Consider the following 16,979-nt stretch of genomic DNA (forward strand, 5'->3'; position numbering starts at 1 on the left):
CCTTTTAGTGGACATCTATCCAGATACTGAATGAATGAGGATAAGCTGACAATTTGGGCTTTAGGTGACCAAATTGTACTCTTATTGGCTTAGATCAAAATCAAATAATGATTCAACATGATGGAATTTCATGCTTGGCTGGAGGTTGCTGCATGGTTAAACAAGGTCCTCACTGTTCATTAGGAAACCAAGGCAAAAGTAAAAAGTCAGCTACTGGAACAAACTCCAAAAACTTAAAATTAAATATTGGCATCATCAATTCACGAAACATCAGATCAACATAACTGGTATTAGTGAAACAAACGAGAAACAAGATTCTTTTAAATAACAAATACAAGATGTTATATTCAAGAAAAGGAAGGACTAGCTATAGCATTAAAAACTGAACATAAGAATAATTTTCTTTTAGTTGCAGGCAATATCAAGCAGATTATGAGGCTAACATCAAAATGAGGAATTGGACTTATTTGTGCCTATTCCCCCCACAGAAGGTTCCACAAAGGAAGAAGTAGAAAATTTTGAGTTGTGAGAAAAGATAGCCGAGATAGAAAAGTTTTGGTTGGAAATTTTGAAATTAATCTGTTCAATCAACCTTTATGGCATGTATCAATCAATGTTATTTTGTCCATATTAAATTGTTATTGTTAATAAATCATGAGCCATTCCTGAAGTCTGAACAGTGACCTATCTACTATTTACTTAAGAGATATCCTTTTATCATATAATCAGAAGACAAATCTATTTCCACACCACTCAGCACAAACTGACTTTATGATCTATTATTATTATTAAGGCCATGGAGTCAAAAGACATTGCGGGAGGTTCTTACTAAGAAACACGAAGTCTATCAAGACTCATTGTGGGAGGTCCATCCTAGGAAACACAATGTCTATCATACCACTCCTTAAACTCATTGACCATTCTCGCTCTCACCACTCTATCAATCAATGCATTCCATGGTTCAACCACCCTCCATGCAAAGAAACCACTCCTCACCCTCTTGCTCACAGTTTCTTTTCATAACTTCCAGGAATGGCTCCATGTCATCACTCCTTCCCGCTGTTCAACCAAGTGAAAGAACTCCCCAGTGTCAACCCTATAACCACCACTCAACAGTTTAAAAGTCTCAATCATATCACCTCTCCTTCTATCCACCAAACTCTTGCAGTCCATATTCCCTCAGGCAATCCTCATAACTAACATTGTAGAGTCCTCAAACCATCTTTGATATCTGCCTTTGTACTCTTTCCACAGTTAATTTATCTCCTTCAAATCCTGGGGATCAAATCTGCAAACAATAGTCCAAGTGTGGTCTGATCAGTCTTATACAACAGAATGATAACTCTTATCTCTGCAGGTCAGTGTCCTTCTCATTATTGCAGCAATCCTCTGTGTTACCTTCACCACCTTTGCAATATGTCCCCCTAAATTTCAGGTTTCTATCAATCATCAACCCCAGATATCTTGTCTCCCCTACTTCCTCCAGTACAGCTCTTCCAATAGAGTATGCAGTGTCCAATTGATATGTCCCAAACCTCAAAACCTTACATTTTGCTGAATTAAACAGACAATCCCATTCATTTGCCCTTCTGTCTAGCTTATTCAAATCCTCTTGCAGGGCTACCACATCTCCACTATTACTAATAATCCTTCCCAGCTCCACATCATCTGCAAACAACTGAATATTCCCCTGCAATCCACTGACAATGTCATTGATGTAAAGGTTAAACAATATAGGTACCAGTACTGAGCCCTATGGGACCCCACTTGTAATCCTCTGCCTCCTTGAAACTGCCCCACCATACACAACTCTCTGATACATATCGGACAGCCAATCCAATCCTGTTGACCAACCTGACATCCAGACCGATGTGCTGCAACTTAAATATCAGCTTATCATGTGGCACCCTGTCAAATGCCTTCACTAAGTCCGAGAAAATGGCAGTATATGCCTTTCCCTCATCTACTGTTCTTGTAACTTTATTATAAAAAGCTAGCATACTACCACTAAAACAAGAGCGCCCCTTCACAAATCCATGTTGACTCTCAGAGATAAGATTACCCTCATCTGCCCAATGCTGTATATGATCGCTCACTAATTTCTCCAAGATCTTAATAACTACTGATAACACACAAACTGGCCTATAATTAGGCACTTCTAGTCTCCTACTGCCCTTATACAATGACACTATCTTACCTTCCTTCAATTCCCTGGGCACCTTTCCTGTTGCCTGGTGTTTCTAGTCTGATTCCAGACTAGAAACACCAGACTTTCATTGAAAAGCCAGGTCAAAGGAGCTGTCAGTTCTTTAGCACATTTTCTCAAAACTCGTGGTGAAATACCATCCAGTCCTACAGCTTTAATGACATACAGAGTACTCAGTATTTGGAAAACACTCTCCTCCTGCACCTCTAAACTTCGAACCTGCCCTATCCCTCTAATATTAAAATTTACTCCTTCAGGATGAAATACACCAATAAAGTGTTCATTGCACAATTCTACTATGTCCTCTGCATCAGTCACACTATTCTCATTTTTATCCCACAATTTTATTCTTTCACAGTCATTTCTCCTCCTACTGGCCACATTAGCTAAAAAATTCTCTAGGATTTTCTTTGGATCTTAGGGCCAATCTCTTCTCATATTCCAGTTTCGCTTTCCTTACCATACTAGTCACTCTCTTGGCATGTGTCTTACATTCTTCATGCATCTTCTCTTCACCTGTTTCCTAATATCTCTTCCATAGCCTCTTTTTTGCATGCAGTTCCTGTTTAATATTGCTTGTCATCCACTTTACTCCAAATTATGTCCTCTTCTTCACTTGTGGAATACAGCTTACCATTGCTGCTAACAAATGACAAGTGGCCATCCCTGGAAGTTACGAAAGGAAACTGAGCAAGAGGGTGCAGAGTGGTTTCTATGCATGGAGGGTGGTTGAGCCATGGAATGCATTGCCTGTTGGAGTGGTGAGAGTGAGAACAGTCAATGAGTTTAATGAGTGGTATGATAGACTTTGTGTTTCTTAGGGAGGACCTCCTCTCGATGAGTCTTGATAGACCGTGTTGCTTAGGAAGGACCTCCTACGATGAGTCTTTTGACTCCTTGGAGGCCTGAATAATAATAATAATAATAAATATCCCTTCACAATTTCCCAAGCACCAATGATATCCTGTCCTTCCTCCATGAAACTTCCTCAAGTTGAAGTCTAAGACTATTATATTCACCTGCCTTATAATTCCACATACGTTCCCGTCTCTTTGATACTCCTGCATGTCTTTTCATCTTCCAAGTCAAAACCATATGGTCACTCTCTCCAACTGGTGAGAGAGATGTCATCTCAGTTATTATCAACTTTTCTGATGCTGTGACCAAACTCTTGAACCTCTTGTTCCCTCTATTACATGTTGCCTAAGACATTTGTCCCTCAAGAATTCTACAAATTCCATTTCCTTATTGCTACATGCATCTTCCTCTCCTCAATTTATACTGCTGTAGTTAAAATCTCCCATAACAAACATTCTTCTTGCACTTGCCAAGCTCAACTCATCATTTATCATAAGCAGTACTCCACCACCACGCTTTTCCCTCCTATCCTGCCGAAAAATGCTGCACCCTGCTACTTCTATTCCAGTTATTATATCCTCTTCTGTCAACCACGTCTCAGTGATCCCAATAATATTCGGCCAAGCTGATGCTATCAGCGCCACCAATTCCTCTCCTTTATTCCGGATACTCCTGGCATTAGTATAAAGCATAAAAATGCCATTGTTTCTATATCCAGCATTATCCCCTCTAGACTCACCAGCTCAGCATTACCTGATGTCATCTTCCCTTCTTCCAAGTACCCATTCCCACAAGAGGCCACTCCTGCTACCATCCACCCTAGAACACACCGACTCGTTCAGAACAGCAATCTCTCTGGATGCCTACGTCCTTCCTCATTCAAATGCAAGCGGTCTCTCACAAACAATTCCTCTCTGTCCTCAAACATCCACACATTCCAATTCTCTCTTGAGACACATTCTAGCTATTATGTTATTCAACATTACTGCTCTTCTGCTCAGCTCGTCAAAATCATACCTGGCTACATGAACACTATCTTTGCTCTCTGCGTCTTCTTTCATACAACCTCAAGCAAGAATCATATCTCTCACTGCCCAATTTACATTACCTCTCAAGTCATTTGTTCCTACCATCACAATCATCTCATCCACCCTTTCATCCCTCTTAATTGCCATAGCCACACTTTCTATTGTTCCTCCAGGCAAACACTCCTCATGCATCCTATCTTGAACATCACGTGTCATTGAGTCCCCATACATTACACTTCTTATAGTATGCTCACAGATTCAAGACCCTTCGACACTTCTGCGCACGTCACAAAAGGAGAATCTATTCCAATAATAGGGTAATCAAAGTTGGGTTGAGCCAATTCTGTGGGCTTCCAGGCTCACCCGATATTACACTGCTTGATTTCTTCCTGTGGAGATACGTGATGGACATTGTTTATTAGACCTCCTGTGACCTTCCTCGATGAAATGAAGACCAGAATTATTGCTGCAATAGAAACAGTTACACTGCAAATGATGGGGAACACTTTGAGGGAAATGAATTATCACTTGGACATCTTGCCATAAAAGGTGCACATGTTGAAGTTATTTAGCATTCTGCAGTATTGATTCGATAGGTAATAAAACTTTTTGAGTTACTCTTTCATATTCTGTAAGCAGCTTTATTTTGTTGTTTCCAATTTGAAAATTATAGGCATGGAAACTCCAAACAATAATTTAGAATCACTCTGTATAAGGTCTGACAATCCTGGAATCTTGATGGATAACAGATTAACTGGGTGGAAAATTATCATCACATCAATCTCCATGGAATCAGCAGACTAACTGTGAGAGGAGTCTTAGAGAAAATTTGACATACTTGAGTTCTGTTGTGATTTTGAATTTTTTTTTCTGTCTACTTGGTTGTAGTGACTTCTTGACAGTTTCTTCAGTGCTGCTAGGATGCCTATTCGAAAGGGATAAATATTTTGCTTACATTCATATTGAGATGCACAAAACCTATAACATAAAAGTGCTATGTGTACGTGTGGACAAGTGTAAGGGAGAAAAAAGGACTACATTTTGGTATGTTTTTGAACTGCTCAAAAGTGAGCACCAGGAGAAAAGTGACGAAAGCTGTTTAAAAGATTAGAGGAGAATAAAACTCAAAGAATGCATGGATAATGACAGTCACTCATATCTTCTCCACATGTTCAAAAGGAAAGTGGATGAATGGTGGCAGCCAGCCAAGTAGAACAGCAAAAAAACAGATTGTGACCAGAATAAGCCTGTGAGAAAAAGGTCACCCATCAAGTAGACTACACTCTACTGGAGAGCTCAGGCATTCTTAGCCAGACTTCATGATGCAACCCCCCCACCCTTTCAAAAAAAAAAAAAAAAATTATCATTATAGACTATTTGGAAAAGGGTAAGACAATAACAGCAGTCTATGTGTCACTGTTTGACCATTTAAAAGAAGAACTGAAGACAAAATGGCCAAGATTGGTGCATAAAAAAGTGCTCTTTCATCAAGACAATGCACCGTCCCACACATCGGCAGTCGCAATGGTAAAATTGCACAAATTGAGGTTTGAATTGGTTTCACATCCACCGTATTCACCAGACTTGGACCCATGCGACTACTTCTTTTTTCCCAAACTTAATTTGGCTCAGTGGTAAAAAATTTCTTAGAACGAGGATGTCATCAAAGCTGTCAATGACTTTTTTGCACAATTTGACAAATTCTACTTTTTAGATGGGATGAATAAATTGGAAACTCACCGGACCAAATGTGTAGACCTCGATGGAGACTACATTGAGAAATAAAAGCGATTTTTTCAAAAAAAATTTGTGTTTAACTTACTTTTTTTTTACCAAACTTTTCAAACAACCTTCGTACATTCTCATGTTTTGCATTAGATCTGAGGATCTAATTCTACATTGTTTATAATTTGTGAAGGCAGATTGAGGAAAATGATAATTACAACAAACTTCTTAAATATTAATTAGTTCTAATGTTCTATATTATGCTTGAATAACAGTTCTAATATTACAAAGTACTTAAGATAAGTTATTTTGCATGCTACACACCTTCTTCAAGGAACTACACTGTACTTCCAGCTTGTCACATTTTGCTTTATTATCATCAGACATTCGTTGAAACTTATCTGTAAACTGTTGTTTTATATTTACTTCTCTCTGTAATTTGTTTCTTTCTTGCTCAAATTCTTTCAGTTTTTTTTCTAACAACAAAACCATCTCTTCCTATATAAAAGAACAAAACTGCCAATAATTTAGTGAATTTGCAATTATGTATAAGGAACATTTCAAAAGAGAGAAGCTTAGAATAGTTAAGATATGAAAATTTCAAGTAAATAATACTAAAACGAGTACTACTTTTGTCATTTATGCTAATTTCAAGTATGAAAGGATGATTATGGGGAGGACTATATGGGGAAAAAAGGGTGCATAAGACATGTTTTCCAGGTTGCACAATAATGTGAACAGCTGAAGCTTTACATGGAAGGAATGGAACAGGGTTGGTAGCGATTGTGGGGAAAAAATGTCACCTGGAAAGTGAGAAAAAGAATGCTGAAAGGGATTTGGGGGAAGTTATTGCAAATAATACTATCTTTTTTCCCCTGACACAACAAACTAACATTTCTTTTTAAAGAGAGCATACAGGGCACTCCAGATAAAACAAAACATGCTCAGACATGAGTATCTAAAAGCAGCTAACTCCTTAAGGTGTGGATGGTATGAGAAGTATTCACCGCTGCTGCCCTGCTGGCTACTTGGTGTACCAGCCAATCGCCATCTCTTACAAATAATAAGATCGTATTGAAAAATAAAAAAAATAAAAAAATATGCACTATCTGATCAAAAGTATCGAGACACCTACTCGAAACTGTAATCAGACTTTCCCTGTGACACCCCTTTCAGTAGTGGACATTAATATGGGACAGGTCTACCCTTTGCTTCATTTACAGCACTAACTGTAAATGAAATGAGAGACTTTCTACCAGGTGTGGAGACTTTGCTGTGGAGACTTTCTACCAGGTGTCAGAACATCTCTAGAGGAATGACAGTCCATTCTTCCTGAAGAGCTGTATCCAGAGCAGTTCGTGATGTGGGTCATTGGGGTTGGAGCAAAGTCAGTGTTCTAATTCATCCCAAAGATGTTCTATGGGATTCAAGTAAGAGCTCTGGGCTGGCTAGTCCATTTCTGGAACATTATTGTCTGCAAACCAATTCCCTCATAGACCTTGCTTTATGGCAGGTAGTCTTGTCATGTTGATACAGACAATAGTTATCACCGAATTTATCTACCATAGACAGTATGCAACAGGTCAAAATGTCCTTGTACTCTTTCTGCATTTAGATTTCCGTGTAGCGTTACGAGAGGGTCAAGTCCATTCCATGAACCCAGACCCTCCCATTGGACTGCCATGGGAAAGTGTGATTCATCACTCCAAATAACATCTTTCCAGTTGTCCACTGGCATCGCTTTTTACATCACTGCAGGCAGTGCTTAGCATTCCCAGGAGAAATGTTTGGTTTATGAGCAGCTGCTTGACCATGGAACCCCCATTCCTCTTAACTCTCAACGCACAGCCATGGTACTGACTGGACAGTTAGTAGCACTGTGGAACGGCCAGGTGATTGTTTCACTCTATGTCTGGCAATTTTCATGAACCGCCTTCAATGCTCAACAGTTCCTGTCTGTCATTAAACGCGGCCTACCTGATCGTGGTTTTGTTGTGGTTGCGCTTTCATGTTTCCACTTCATAATCACGTCACCAACTGTTGACTTGGACAACTTGAGGAGGGTTGAAATGGCTCTGACAGATTTCTTACATGTGGCAACCAATAACTAGTCCATGTTTGAAGTCACTGAGCTCCCTTTGACCTACCCATTTTGCTCATACTTCGTATCATTGAACAACACACAGCTCCATGCCTCCTTTTATACCAGTAAATGAGTTCGGTAGCATCTAGACGTCAGTTTACAAATTACAGAAGGGGGGGGGGGTTGTCCAGATACTTTTGATTATACACTCTCTGTCCAAAAAGAAACCGACCTTTTCAAAAATAGAAGAAACCACTAGTGGCGCCACCTGTTGTATCTTTTTGGTTGTCGAAAGCAGAAACCTTCATTAGTGTTGTGTCAACTGTTTATGACATTTGTTTCATTAGAAGCCGAGTTATAGTACCAAGAGTGACAGTGTGTTTTGATGAATGGTCAGAAAATGAGTTTCAAAATCTTTATGAGCAATAAATCCCATGTTAGTTATTTTTATTAAAAATAAAGAGCTATTAATTATTTAGCAAAAGGAATTTAGCTATATATATATATATATATATATATATATATATATATATATATATATATATACATGATTAAAAAATTTAATGATTGAACCTGAGAGATACTAAAATAGAAAAAAATACTATTTACTGTTTGAGTGCACAACTAATTTTGTCTTCTTCAAAGACTTCATTGGGTGCATAACATGCAAAAACATTACAAGAGGTAGGTTTAAATTAACTTGCAAACATATTGCTGATATTTGAAGCCAATCTGTATGCCATAATATTGTTGGACATGATCTTGTGTATGCCAAACTTGAATAGCTGAAGAATGACAATTAGATAGGTTACAGCTAATGTTAGTATTAAGATATACTGGATTGAGGACAATTTCTGTTGATTCCAGTTCATTGTAGCATCTTAAAATGTTTTCTGATTTGTTTCAGATCACTGGATGAGTGACAGAATCTTCCTCATTAGGGTGAGCAGAATTAAGAATGTTATTAGATAGTGTACTGGCTCTAGTATGTAAAGTCTCTCACATGTTCTATATATATATATAAATAAAAGGAAATTAAATGACTTTATACCGAGAATGACATTTATTGTCATTCTCGGTATAAAGTCTTTATACCGAGAATGACAAATTTAAGTTTCGTTGAAATACAACTTCTTCGGGTATCATAGGCAAAGAATCAAATAAAAATAACAGACACATGAAAAAATACATTAACAGATCTAGTATAAAACACACAAGTACATTTAAAAAAGGAATGCGTGCTAGAGTTCCAACTGAAGTTGACTACATGCGTGAGCTGGTATTAGTGTGCCAGTATTGGATAGAATTCTTAACAAAGATAGAAAAAGCAGCATCCCTATTACCAATCCAAGAGGCAAACCTTCTTCATATGGAAGCTATTTTCACCATAAATCATGCAAGACCACCTTCTGATAACATTTCTCATTCTGAGAGATCAGCTATTAAAAGTTTGAGATACTAGTGACATTATTATTCTCCCTGCAGACAAAGGGAATGCAACTGTCATCTTAAATAGATCAGATTATCATAACAAAATTTTAGAACTACTAAACACTGACACTTACTCTGAACTAAATCGTGATCCTACTAAAGAACTGCACAATAGGACCAACAATTTACTGAAAACCACCTCAGAGTTACCAAGAAACATCCGTCTTTCCCTTAGGTTGTTTCATCCTCTCCCTAGGTTATATGGACTCCTTAAGATCCATAAATTAAACTCTCCTCTTAGACCTATCGTTGAAGGCATAAACTCCCCTACTTACAACCTCTTAAAATACCTCGCATCCATTTTAAAAAACCTTTGTGGTACTTCCTTTTCTTATGTAAAAAATTCAGCTGATTTTGTCTCAAAAATTAAAGACATCAAACTCAACACATCAGATTTAATGGCAAGTTTCGATATTGTTTCCCTCTTCACGAATGACCCTACTCAAGAAGTTCTATACCTTCTCCAGAGGAAACTATCCTAGAAATTTTTCTCCTTACTTTCTCACTGTGTGAACTCAGGATACTTCAAATACGATAACAAGATTTATAAACAAAACTCAGGTTTAGCTATGGGCAGCCTGCTCTCTCCGATTCTTGCTGACATATTTCTTAAAGATTCTGAAGAAAAAGCTATTAATTCCTCACCTCTTAAACCTAAAGTTTGGTATCGTTACATTGACGATGTATTTCTCATCTGGGAACACAGTATCAACAACCTCAACAAGTTTCATCAGAAAATCAACTTCACTGTGAACTCGAATCCGATGGATGTCTTCCCTTTCTGGACTTAAAACTTACGAGATGCGCTGAGAACATCAAAATCTCCATTTTTAGAAAACCCACTCACACAGACAGATACCTTCATGCTTCTTCCCATCCATACCCTCCACAAAAGTTTGGTATTATTTCAACCCTGGCACATCGTGCCAGATCTTTATTAACAGCTGAAACAGAAATTGAATATGAACTCAATTTTCTTAAAAAGTCTTTCGTTAACAATGGATTCTCTCTTAAAAAGATTAATAAATTTCTCTCTGTCCACCACTCAACTACTCTTGAAGATTCTTCTCCACCAAGAGGTTTTAATTCATTACCATACATCAGCTCTCTCTCCCCAAAACTGGCAAAAATGCTTCAGAAATTCAACATTAGAAGTTGCTTCACTACGTTCCCTAAACTTCGCTCCATACTAAGTAGACCTAAAATGAAACATCTTCCTACTCAGTATCCAGGAGTCTATAAGATTTTGTGTGATTGTGGCAAACCATATTATGGCCAAACTGCTAAATTCATCCTTTTACGCATGGAAGAACATCAAAGAGAGACATTTCTTACAACAGAACCAGAGCCAGCGCTCTCTCTAGCCACGTTCTCTTCTCCATCAACTCAGATGATGGCCGCCAACACATCGTTGACTGGCAAAAAAACCTCTAATATCCATGTGTGCTATGATGAACTGGAAAGAAGAATAATTGAATCTAGAGAAATATCACTTGATTCGTCTCATTAATAACAGCCTTAGCTATAATAGTTCTGATGCGCACATTGCCACTGTCCAATACTGGCGCACTAATACCAGTTCATGCACGTAGTCAACTTCAGTTGGAACTCTAGTACGCATTCCTTTTTTAAATGTACTTGTGTGTTTTATACTAGCTCTGTTAATGTATTTTTTCATGTGTCTGTTATTTTTATTTTATTCTTTGCCTATGATACCTGAAGAAGTTGTATTTCAACGAAACCAGTCGTATCTTAACAATAAATTTGTCATTCTCGGTATAAAGTAATTTAATTTCCTTTTTTATATACAGTTCTACCGAGTAAATAATGAACATTAATAATTATTTTTTTTCTCTCTTTGTGTTATGCACCTCATGAAGTCTTCTAAGAAGAAGAAACTAGTTGTGTGTTCAAATAAGTATTTTTTTTTAAATTATTATTTTGGTATCTCTCAGATTCTAGTCATTAAATTTTTTAATCATGTCATATAGCCGAGTAAATCCATTGCATCAAATATACACACACACAATGACAGATAGTGATATTTACCTGGATAGTGATATCTATCAATCCACATTCTTATTCAAATACATCAAAATATGTATGGAGATTTAGAGAGCACGTATACAAAATAAAACAGGCTGGCATGTATGTATACTACCAGTACTGCTTTTTTGTGAGAGTAGCATACACACATTCCAATGTTATTTTTTATATAAGGAATGTTTGTAGATATAATCATTCTAACATAACATTCTTTTCACTTTATAGTGAGAAAAATGAAAGCATATTTTGTGTATGCCTTTCATGTTGAATTTCAAGCTTTTGCAGCTGTTTGTTCAAGATAAAATAATGTAAATGTGGATTATTTCACAGTCGGTTTTATCAGATCAACAGTTTCATTGTTTCTATCAACAGCAAAATCTTATAATCTTGGATACAAGGACATTAAATGAACTATGAATATATCAAACTGCATATATGAAACTAACTTTATATATGAAACTAGACAAGCATAAAAAAACACAAGTATTAACGAATAAGTAGGATATTTTCTGTTCAAGCCTTGAAATATGCAACAACTTACATAGTGCAGGGGGTGAATATTCAGGGTGTTATAGGTGTGCAGGTGCACATCCATGGAATAGCAATATCACCGATATTATATTTTTGCATTTATTCCCATTAAAGACTGCCCTAAATGTTTCCTGACTTTGCGTGATTCCTAAACTTAAACATAATAAACTAATGCTTCATGAAGAGGACACTTTTCAAAACATAAACAATGCATCATCTTCGCATTAATAGCTCAGGTGTGCGGTCACAAATACATACCCCTTTGAACAGATGGTGCAGTGGGTCAGACTCTTAGTGTTCCAGTGGTTTTAAACCACCCAGAAGGTGAGCACTGAGACAATAGTACCTAGAAATCAGTGGATGTGATCGGTTATTGTGTCAACCAATCCAATCAAATGTTGTCATTTGTCATGAGTTGCTTTTTTTTTTTCTGAGTTTCATCTCTTTTGCATGTGTGAAGTGTGAACTGACATGTTTAAGACACCAATATAGACAAGTAATTTTCTATAAATAATTTATAACTTTTTTCCTATATTTACAATAGGAAATAGTGTTGATGATCCACTGAATGTCTCATTTTCTGCTGTAGTTTTCGTGGCTTGTATGATTATAGTCGAAGAAGGTTGGAACTTATGTAGAAATAAGTAAAACAAGCTATTTCAGCCTTTTTTTTGTTCCGTCCAAAAAAACTTGTTTAGCTATTCTTCCTTCATCCATTCCACATCTATGCTAACTCAATATACAAGTTCTGATATCATCTGTTAGTAGTCAGGGATCTGTAGAGTTTGTATACTTCTTATGTCTTCTCCATTTATGTGATTTGTTACCTATTATAAGTCCAAGGACTTTTCTAAAGATTTTATTTTCAAAGTTCTGCAAATCTGCATCTAGGTCTGTTATGCTCTAGGTTTCTGCTCTATATAAAACAGGAAGTATAATGATTGCCTTGTATAGAATTCTACACAAAAAAAAAACAGTCTCTTTTCATAGTGAGTATTGACTGGAAGAACCTCTTAAGAACAATTGAATTAAAGTGGGAGAGTGGTATATTCCTTGCAGCTGTAAGCAGCATTAACTGGTGTATTCAGAATCTGTTTAATATTCTAGGTAGTGAACTTGCATGCAAGTCATTTCTGATCAAATATCTGCAGCAGTATAATGCAGATCTTGTTCTTTCCTCTCCACCGTACTTCACTTGAGATAGATTATGTGCTTTCTCAGGTATATAAATCACATATTCATAACCTGGGTTCACTTAAGGGTCAAAGTAGATAAGTAAGAGACCACCACATAGCCTATAACAAATGTGGATAACTGACCCTTTCTGACCAAATGTTCAATCCTCATCTTATTACAGAATGTCCCATTATTAGGTATCTGCATAGGTGATAAGCAAGTAATGTTACACTGGCAAAGTAGATATTAGATCCAACATTATTTCAAAGCTGAATGTTTGTAGAAACCATGAAAGTTTCGTAAAACTGACCTGAGAGCTTACGAGAACACAATCCTTGCCATTGGAGTTGCCTTAGCTTGCACTACTTAAAAGACATGAGAGCTACCCAAGTGCTCATATATTCACCTTAGTTCATTTTTTTAAGGTTTCACTGGCCTGGAGCTGTTTAGATGCTTGGGTAGCAGCACTCATGTCTTTTAAGTAGTGCAAGCTAAGGCAAATCCGATGCTGAGGATTGTATTCTCATAAACTCTCAGGTCAATTTTTATTATATGTAACAGTTTGTGAAGTTATTAAAATATCTAATATGTGTAATTAATTGTGAATAGGCTTTTGTTGTGTCTTATCATCATCAGGGATACTGGGACTTTTCTGTCCCAGTATCCCTGATGATGTAAGTCTTCTGACTTACAAAACCTGTCAGGTTTTAATTGCTTATTTTTATTAAACTCTTGATATATCATTTATATCGAGTTGGCAAATAAGTTCGTTCAGTTTATGCATGAGTACAAATTTAAGCTGCTTCGCCTGTCGCTATTGTTGTGCTCCTGTGCAACGCTAATGCACAGTTGAAAGGAGACATTTCACATAACCTTTCAGTAAATTTTTGTATTTCTAGAAACATATTTTTAGAAATGGAAGGAAATAACGTACATTAGCGGCATATTTTGCTTTTTTATTTCAAAAAAGGCAAATGCAGTGTATATGGGGGATGGTGCCTTAACAGAACACGTATGCCAAAAGTGGTTTGCCAAATTCCGTTCTGGAAATTTCGACATCAGTGATGCACCTCGCACCCGACCGAGCGTTTGTGAAGGATATCGTCGACAAAAATCCATCACAAACAGTGCAGGAGATTGCTGCAGTACTGAACATATCCCATACAAGTGTTGAAAACCATTTGCACAAGTTGGGATATGTTTCAAAACTCAATGTTTGGGTGCTGCATGAATTGACTGAGGCCAATATGACTGCTCGCATATCCATCTGTGATTTTACCGCGACGTAGCCAAGAAAACGACCCATTTTTGAAGCAGATGAGTGAGGGAGATGAAAAATGGGTCATGTACGATAATGTGGTACATAAAAGATCATGGGGGCACAAGAGCGAACCGCTGCAAACAACCTCAAAAGCGGGAAATTGCACCCAAAGAAGATCATGCTCTCTGTGTGTGGTGGGATTATAAAGTGTTGTCCACTACGACATGTTACCATCAGGCAGAACAATTGATTCAACTGTCTATTGCTCACAGTTAACGCAACTGGCCTGTGAAATTAGCACAAAACGTCCTGAATTGAAAAATCAGAAAGGAGTTGTCTTTCACCACAACAACAACGCCAGACCTCACACATCGTTAACAACCCGGAGTAAATTGTTACATCTTGGCTGGGATGTTTTGCCGCATCCTCCGTATTCACCGGACCTGGCACCTTCTGATTATCACTTATTCCAATCTTTGCAGAATTCTCTGAACGAGAAAACCTTCGCTAATGAGGAGGCTGTCAAAAGACACCTGGTTCAGTTTTTTGCAGTAAACCTCAGGAGTTTTATGAACACAGCATAATGAAGTAGGTGGACAGATGGCAAGAGGTCATTGATAAAGAAGGTCAATATATAACTGACTATATATAGTCAGTTATATATTGTATAGTTATAGTATGTATATATATAGTTAGTTATAGTATGTATTATATACAGGGTGTTCGGGATAAATTTGACAGTTTCGTAAGGAAAAAGAAAATCTTCTTTGTATCTATTAAATTTAACGAATTGACAAAAAAATATTACAGGCAGAGTTAATTACAATACTATCAACAAGATTTACTCAAAATAACCACCATTAGCATCGATCACAGCTTCAATTCTGCTTCGGAACCTCGGACAAGCTGATGCTACAGTCTCCCTGGGAAGGGCCGCAAAAACTGTTTTAATTTTATCCATTAACTGGGCTTTTGTATTACTGGAAGTGCGATTGGTGTCTTTTTCAACTGCGCCCCATACAAAATAATCCATGGGGTTAAGGTCTGGGGAGTTTGGAGGCCAAACATTTGGACTGGTGAAGTCGTAGAAATTTTCAGACAACCATTTTTGACTTTTCCCAGAGGTGTGGCAAGGGGCCGAATCCTGCTGCCATACATACGGCCTACCATTGGCTACCCTTGTTATCCAGGGCTTGACTACAGTTAGCAACTCCACGAACAAAGCCCGAATTCCAATGCCAGGGTTCTTCAACACCTGTTCCTGCAGATTTGCGAGGAATTCTGCTGTACGAACGCAATCAGATCGTCTGCTAGGGATCTTTCTTCTTGCTACATCCTCGTAGTCACCATTGCAAGTCTCTAGTTCATGCATGATTGTTTTTACTGTATTCAGGGAGCATTGGGCAGCAGTCGTAATATCCTTATTTTGATGGCAGGCACGAATCATCATGATACAAGTTATTCTCTTCCATGATTCAGGTGGGTTCCAGCTATCCATCCTTTCTGACATCTTGTATATGAATGAAGAAGGGTCCAAACTTTTAAATGAAGAGAAGTGTGTGTTAATACATGTAACTTACGGAAAAATATAATTAATTATAAATATGTCAAATTTATCCCGAACACCCTGTATATTAAATAAAATGTGTTTCATTCCACTCTGGAAAACCAAACAAACTTATTTGCCAAAAAGTTTTTTGATTGATTAATCAAAAAGATTAATCAATCAAAAAACTTGAAGATAAACAGAAAAAAAATTAAAAGATGAACTAAAAAAGAAATAAAATCTAAAAGAAGAAATAATAATAAAAAAGGGATGAAGAAGGTTGTGGATCATCAAATGACTTCTAGACTCAGAAAAGTTTATGGACTTTGAAGAACCATCTGATGTTGATAAAGAGAAAGATATAGTTAAAGAAGAAGAAAAAAGTTCACTGATGCAAAGTTTTCTCAGTATAATTACCATTTATATGAAAAGGAATTAACTGGCTTCCAAATCAAGAACAGTAGCCATGAAATTGAAATAATGGCAGTTGTAAAAGGAACTGGAAAAGAATTTACAAGAAGCAGACTACGTACTTGTTCTTTCACAGACTGAAGAGCTCACCAAGTTCATTGAAAATCTAGAAGTTAAAACTGACCATTTCCATTTCAATAACTATATCATCTTCCTTCTGCATTCCTCATTATATGCACAAGGATTCCACAGACCAGATAAACAAGAAACTATGTGGAAACTTATGCTACACCATAATATCAGGTTTTTGTTTCTCCAAAAAACATACTTCTGCAGATATAAAATCTTTAACAGACGGATATAAAAATTTTAACCCACTTCTTTCTTTTTGGAGCTCTGGAAGGTTTAACAGGGTTGGAGTAGGAGTTCTTGCCCCTTCCTCCTTGTAGAGTCTTTCTGTAATATCCAAAGGGATGCAAAGGGCAAATCTTTGAAACAGACTGGAAACAGAAATACCACAGATGTGTAATAAGGTTTATAACCATCCATTGGAACAGTTAGGCAAAAATTCTTTCAAGAATTGTAGCCATATTTATATGGTGCCAACTACATCATAG

At 37.2% G+C, this 16,979-nt stretch overlaps 1 protein-coding gene across 1 annotated transcript in view; it reads right to left on the reverse strand.

The window, feature by feature from the left end:
• Positions 1–16,979, reverse strand: part of LOC150093661 (testis-expressed protein 9-like) — a 116,729-nt gene that overhangs the window by 55,740 nt on the left and 44,010 nt on the right. Inside the window, exon 7 of the mRNA XM_090412711.1 lies at positions 6,142–6,315. Coding sequence (XP_090268837.1) covers positions 6,142–6,315 — 174 coding nt within the window. The remainder of the gene's footprint in view (positions 1–6,141; positions 6,316–16,979) is intronic.

Source organism: Typopeltis vanoorti, chromosome 23, assembly GCF_054136105.1.
Source record: "Typopeltis vanoorti isolate ZY-2024b chromosome 23, IOZ_Tvanoo_1.0, whole genome shotgun sequence".
Lineage (NCBI taxonomy): Eukaryota > Metazoa > Arthropoda > Arachnida > Uropygi > Thelyphonidae > Typopeltis > Typopeltis vanoorti.